This window comes from Oryzias latipes, chromosome 19, assembly GCF_002234675.1.
Source record: "Oryzias latipes chromosome 19, ASM223467v1".
In the NCBI taxonomy this organism is placed as follows: domain Eukaryota; kingdom Metazoa; phylum Chordata; class Actinopteri; order Beloniformes; family Adrianichthyidae; genus Oryzias; species Oryzias latipes.
In genome coordinates this window covers 13,922,772-13,930,034 of record NC_019877.2, presented here as the reverse complement: position 1 = coordinate 13,930,034, position 7,263 = coordinate 13,922,772, and the positions used below count along the sequence as shown (strand labels likewise).

The window sequence follows — 7,263 nt, the reverse complement described above, 5'->3', positions numbered from 1 at the left end:
TGACTGAAACATAGTTTAAGTTTCTCTTCTCAAGGTCATTCCTTCTCTTTCTCTGTGGTGATTATCTGCTTTTGACAAACCGGGGAGGCCCGGCAGCTCATCAGATCATCTGTGGTTCTGATTGAGGTCCCGGACTCACACACAAACGCACACATGGGGAGGCAGCAGGCGAAGGCGCAGACGCTCATTACATTTCTGATTCGGTCATTCATCATGTCCCAGCGAGGTCAAACATGGCGACCAACACATGTTTCTGTCAGCTAAACCAAAGTGAAAAGCAGACATGGGAATGTATGTGGATGCAGGTCTCTTTGTTTTGCAAATAGTGTAACTAGAAGGATGTTGAAGATTCACTCCGATAAAAATTGTGTTTTTAACGTGTTCTTGTAGCATTTTTCTCATTATGGAGGACACATAAAAAGAAAATGAAGCTTAAAATTGCATTCCTGAGGATTTTTTTTATTAAAATTGTGGTGAATCAGGACCAGACAAAATAATAATGCCAACGTTTGTAGGTGTGACGTGGGTGCTACAGTTTGGGGGCCATAGGCTCCCTGCCCCGTGCCACTCCGATTGCACCCACTTGGAAACATATAGATCCATGTACTTCTTCATTTTCCATGCCTGAGCTGGCATCTGGCTCAGAACTGTACAGCTGGATGGCTCCAATATTGCTCGCCATTTTTATTAATGTTAAGTTGGGGTTATTGGGAGCTATAAGATAGCAGGAGCGAGTGTAAACAAAGGGATGATGGGAAGTAAGGAAACGCCTGGGTCACACCAACAGTCTCGGCCACAACTTAGATTTGGAAATCTGATAAATTCCTACTACTCTGAAAAAAGTCCTAGAAAACATCACAAAAAACATCATAATCATAATTAAAAAAACACTATGAACACTTTGAGAATTGATCAAAAGATGATTGGAGTCGCTTATTTCCTCAGGAGGTGAACATTAGATATAAGAAAAAGGAAGGAATAATAGACTAAATTGTTCTTTTGCTTTCTAAAAGTGTTGTTTGCTTAGCAGAACCCCACTTTAAATATCGCTTCTTTTATCTTTTCTGTTTGCGGAAAATAGAAAAAACAAGTTGAAATCTAGGAGCCAAAGGCTACAAACTCTTGCATGTTTTTGTGGAGGAACCCATCCAAGCGTGTCAATGAACTCCAAGGGCATCATTAGAAGATGCCTCAACGAAAAGATGCATACATTAAAACTCATTTTGATGAATGCACATCTGAGGTGAATGCTGCATGCGTTCCCGCTTGGTGTGTTTGAGTAGATAAGGTGTGACAGTCCCAGTATGCAGCGTGGTGAGACAGCAGGTAAAATTTTTATGTTCAGAGACACAAAAAGTAGACAGACTGATCAAAGCTGCACTCCTGTCTGTGTTGAGTCACCTAAGTGATGCTGAAGATCAATTTGTGACATGTCAGACAGAAGAACAAGAGCAGAAAATGTTCATCAAGATTCTTTTGGGTATGGTAAGTTTAGATATTTTAGAACATCTTTTTAATAATCAGCCAAAAAAATGTGATAATTCCTCTGCATACTTTTTTTTATTTCAAGGAATAAGATGACTATTATGCACAGGCATTGGGTTCTATGTTCTTTGCTATGTCGCCATCTAGCGGTTAATCAATGTCATAGCAAGCTTTTTTTTTTTTCGTCAGAAGTTGAAGCATTTCAGTGTAATAAGAGCACAAAACAGAGTTATAAAGACACTTTTTACTGAGGCACTTGACATAAGCCATAGACTGTACATTTCAAATACAGAAAAGTTACGGTGTTAATCACATTTTTGCATCTGTAAACATGGTAATACATTCTGTCACTTAGGAGGGACCAGTGAGGGGAAACAGCAACACCTCAATGTGAGCAGTGCAAAGTAAACAACAGCTACAAGTACAAAATGTCACCGCAGTAATAATAGTGTGTATCTAAAGCTGCTCAAGAGCTCTCCTCTTTCCAAAAAGGCATTTATTCAGTCATTTGAGAGGTAAGATCAGTGACGAGGAGGCATCTAAGTCTACGGCACAAGAACACTTATCCGCTTTAGTTCATATACAGATATACAAGATATCAAACAGCCATATCTGTGATTTCATGTGTGCTTTGGTTTGAAACAATCTTAAATTGTGGTAGAATTTACTCAAAAAGAACCCCGTCCTTACTTTTCTCTTTGCATTTATCGCGTTTGTCATCACATCTCATTAGCTTGGGCACCTTTTTGAAACGTCAGCTGATTAAGGCTGCAGATGAGCTACCATATCTGAATAGAAACAGAGTGAGGTTTTCACAGAAAGGCTACAGTTTCAAATGTGAAAGCACCTGAGCTTTATTCAACCCTGTTTTGCACTTTTAGTGACCCTCATCCAAACCAAACCTTCAGACAGATGTGGAGTTCAAGTCGGCAAAAACAGCGTAATTCTTTCTTCTTTTCCCTGTCTCTGGTAAAAAAAGTAAACAAAGTTTGACCATTTTTAAGAAATTGATTGGTTTTACAAATACAGGGGAAAAAACTGAAGTATAATTCTGCAACAGGCGAACAGATGTGCAGGACTTAAAAAAGCAAATGTGTGATTTCTTGCACCCTTTTGAACCAAAGTGAGAGCTGTGAGTCATTCCACACGTTGTTTGGTATGTTATGTTACATGTTAGCGCCCCGCTGTGTTCCATCTGCGTAAACTCAGCATGTTAGCTCTGCTTTCCATTCTGAGGAGTGAGGCTCTCCCAGGGGCAGATGATCTCCTCAGGCCGCATTAGCCTTCCAGAGGGAGGCCTGTTGTCCTCCTCTTCGTCCTCTGACTCGATGGGGTAGATCCGGCACTCCGGAGGAATATCTACCCTGATCTGGAAAAAACTGCAAACATTTTGTAGAATTAAAGTCAGTATTGGACATCTCTAGTCATGAGTCAATTTAAATTTGTAACCCTTGTGCTATCCTATGGGGTCAAGATGCACATTGACGTGTTCTCCCTACCATGACAAAGGTGGATGAAGGTGGAAAGATCACAAATCATTGAAGAAAAAAGGTTCAGTGCACTGTCTAGTGGGTCTAGATGACCCAACTCCCAATGTTAAAGTGCCTAGGATAGCACAAGGGTTAAATAAAATTATTTTTTCTTTTTCTTTTTTTTGTTTCAGTGTTTAAGGAATCCTCCAATTTTAGAAATGAAATGGTCATCATTTACAGTAGTTTGTCTTCTGAAAGAGAGAAAAAAAAACATGTGTTCTATACTAATCTAACAAAAAACTAAGCTAGTTTCAAAAAATAAAATGTTAAATTAAATGGAATGACAATTAAAATATTTTTTACCAACACTATGGGTTTATTCAGACGTACTAAATGTTGCTAGAAGATAAACATGAATTTATATTCAAAGTAAAAGAGTAACTCTGTTGCTTTTTAGTTTCAACATAAAAATAATATTCTACATTAAATAAATTAAATAAAAATTACATATCAATTCAAGAAAAATATTTAATTAAAATAAATGAAATGTATTCACTTGAATAAAAAGTTTGTACATGATTAATTTGATTGCTTCTATGAAATATTTCAGTTCCACGACAAACAATTTTAAATAAATCAATTTTAATCATTGATGATCCCAAAAGTTGTCATCTAATCATCACTGTTATACAAATTATTAATGTTATTTATATTTAGGGGTAATAAACATTCAAGAATTCTATTTTTTAAAGGGTTAAAGTATAAATTAGTGTGACACCCATGTCTATTTTTGAGTTTGAAATAACAAAATTGAATATTTTAATGTGGACATTTTTTAGAAGAGCTTTGTTAAATAGATTATTTGGTCACACGTTTGTTAGTAATACTTTGGATTCAAATTAATTTTATAAAATAAAATCATAAATGATTAGACCTATTTAAATTGTGGATACTCTTGTATTGTTCAATATCATTAACACAGTATTTTTAATAATTTAATCTCTTTTTTATTTGTTTCATGAGCATAAAAGGGAATTATATTAACATTGAGAGAAAAATAACATATTTGCCCGTGCTTTTTAATTTTTAGTGGGGTATTTACCAAAATAAAAGGTTAATTTATTTAACAAATATGTCCAAATCCAATGAAATAAGGAAATCAGGACTTCAAAGTGACAGTTAAAGGTGTTTTTTGTGACATACTTGCCAATATTCCTGGAGGGAGCCTGGCTGGGTTCATCAGGGGTGATTGGCTGAATGCGGCTGCTCGTCCCTGCAGCTGCATGACATTTAGGCGACAAGCTTGCAAACATGGCTGAAGGGCTGCAGCCGCGCTTCAACAGGCGGCGCAGAGACAAGGCCACTCGAGACTTTCCCCCTGCAGGGGCCGGGGCCTCAGAGTTTCTGTCTCCATCTCCATCACTGGTCTCTGGCCGGCGCTCAGAGGCGGAGGTGTTGTCTAAAGCCACGCTAATGGGGGATGGACAGGCCGGGGAACGGGTCAGGAAGGGGAGAGGGGGCGACGTGTTGGCTAAAGGGGTGTCGGTGATACCAGAGTACACAGCAAGGTGGGGAAGAGGGGTGGTGAAGCGGCACAGCTGCAAGATCAAGAGGCAAGACACATAAGTCAGAGGTCATCCAAATAATAATGACAGGAAGCTCTCAAAGTAACTTGACATACTTTTTAGGATACAAGAATATGACTATTTAACAACTAAACATCTGTTCAGGTGATATGGAATTGTGGGTAATTACATTAAATCTAAAAGAAGAAAACATACAAGAGGAAAAACCATGAATTATTGTATACAGTTTTTACACAATTTTTTTCTGATTAGAAGAAACCTGTTGGTGTAACTTTAAAATGTGCATTATTAATAGAGTGATCACTTAGAATAACTGCTGCTGATATTGTATTTTATTCAAATTTAAAGTGTTTTGACATTGACAGATGTGGAGGTCAGAAATCAGGAAATCAATCTTCGCCCATGAGAATGGGGAAGTAAAAGGTGACCACTATGAGAGAAATAATCTGATAAAAAAGATCATATCATCAACACGGTGCAGGTTGGATGACAAACCAGGATAGTTATGTGACCCTGACCTAAAAATAAAAACGAAGATCACCTGCTGTTTTCATTACATTGGAAAGGGGGAAATATGCCTTAACCTGTTTGTTAAAGTTAGTAAAAAACTTGTTTTTAAAGTTTCAAAAAATAATTGTAAACCTTAATAAGTAAAATATCTATTCAATTAGCATCTTAAATTTAAGTTTTAAAATCTTAAAATTGAGTTTTTTAGGTTACAATAGTGGATAAAGCACTTTTTATTGCAATGCATCAAAGATGTATTTTTAAAATATTTGGTTTTTAAACCCTTTATTAAATCCACAAAAACATTTCGCAATATCAATTGTTGTGACATATAAATATTATCAGTTGTAATATATTGGGTAATTTGTTATGTTTTCTCAAAACGATAGCGTAAGAAGCAAAAATATTAACAAGTGTCAGAAAGGAACCTTCTCTACCCGCTGTCTCAAATTTGATCCACACATTTTTAACATGGTGAAATGTTTTATAAATAATTAATACAAACATTTTTTTTTGTCTTTCAGTATAGCGATTTCAAAAACAAAAACAACAGATGAGTTATTTTCACCACTCAAATTTTTAAAATTGAAAATCAGAAAAACTGCCAAAAGTGTTTTTGAGATTTTGCGGTAGCAGCCATTTTGAAATGAACAGAAAAACGCCGTTCTACTGCCCCTAGTGGAATGATGATGAACTACAGGTTAGAAAACATGGGCCAAGTTCATGCTATTGATTTTTGAAGAAATTTTAGGTCACAACAGGCGTCTCAGAAAAATACTTATTTTGTATGTTTTTGTTACATTTTTGTTGCAGAAAATATGATCCCATCAAAATAAAATTTCTAAAAAATTACAACATCTTTTTATTTTAGTGCTTTGAATTTTTTTTTGATAAAAGGTTTCTGCAAAAGCAATTATTTAAAAACAAGTTGAACAATGAAATCTATTGGTATTTCTAACATGTAGATTTTCATTTTGTTTTTTCCTTTTTACCTTATTTAAGAAGAAAAATCTCTCATGTCCATTCATGAAACATAATCCACAAAGGATTTTGAGATAAAAGATTAAAAGTTTAAACTGTAAAAGTGAAATTGTCTGCATACATTTGTAAGAAATACATTTTAAAATGCACCCAAAAATTCCTATTACTTACCTAACATGCAATAACAAATACACACAAACTGACACACATTACTTGGATAGTATAATAGGCAAAATAAATAAAAAAATACATATTTTTCACACTTAAAAGACTCAATGTGTAACAAAAACCAAGACACAAGTAAACACAAACAGAAAAACATGAAGACGTTTGTTTTTGATCATTTATTAAAGTATGAGGGATGACAAAGAAAAACACAGACAGCAGCTGAGATGAGAATAACACACACTTCATAAAGAAACAAACAAACATTTACAGTTTTTATGAAAATCAATGGAGCAGACTTGAAGTGCACGTAAACCCGTCTGCCTCTCTTCATTAACCAGCACAACCAGCACGGTGCCGCATCTCTGAAGCTTTAAATTTAGGTTCAATTGTTGTGTGAAAAAAAAATCTAATAAAAATCGTATAAATTTGGATATTTTTATTCAAACTTTTTAAAACTTTATATACAACAAAAGAAATAATTGCATTTTGTTGTAACTTTGATTTGATTTAATAAACCAAATAAATATTTCTAAACATTTAAAGCAAGTTGTGCATGTCTAACACTAATTTTAAAAGCACTAGTTAATATTTAAACCTTACCTTTCAACATTACGACTAGTCTCAAAAATTTTTGTAAAGCTTTAACCAATTAATAAACAATTAAAAGAAATTGTTCTAGCTTCAAACTACTTTATGAAAAGGAAATAGGCCAAAAGGTTAAGAAAAAGTTCCAAAAGTGGTAAATCCTGATCCTTTCTGCGCGTAATGTGTTCTTGTTCATTTGTTTGGAGGACGAGGCGGCACCTCCTTGCCCTGCTTGCTGAGTTTGCTCATGACCTGTGTGATGTCAACGGGGGCATTGGCAGCCATCTTGGCCTTCTGCTCCTGCTCCTGCTGCCGTATGATGATGGGGCTGAGACTGGGCCGTCTGTTCCTGGCGTTCTGCTCCAGCTGGGACACACTGAGAAGGAAGGAGAGAATTACGCCAACAATAAATGAACAAAAAGAGGAGACATGCATGCAGTTGTTGTAGATAGGCAGTATGTTAATTGTAGTGTGACGTC

At 35.6% G+C, this 7,263-nt stretch overlaps 1 protein-coding gene across 3 annotated transcripts in view; it reads right to left on the bottom strand.

The window, feature by feature from the left end:
* Positions 1-1,656: 1,656 nt before the first annotated feature.
* Positions 1,657-7,263, bottom strand: part of rgs9 (regulator of G protein signaling 9) — a 20,152-nt gene continuing 14,545 nt past the window's right edge. For 2 of the 3 annotated variants that reach the window (XM_004085175.4, XM_023949491.1), the window contains 3 exons: positions 7,037-7,160; positions 4,161-4,555; positions 1,657-2,864 (listed from right to left, as the gene is read on the bottom strand). In XM_004085175.4, the coding sequence (XP_004085223.1) occupies positions 2,699-2,864; positions 4,161-4,555; positions 7,037-7,160 (685 nt within the window). In that variant the 3' untranslated portion in view covers positions 1,657-2,698. Of the gene's footprint in view, positions 2,865-4,160; positions 4,556-6,356; positions 7,161-7,263 lie in introns of those variants that run through there. The other variant, XM_020700555.2, reaches the window with a different exon arrangement.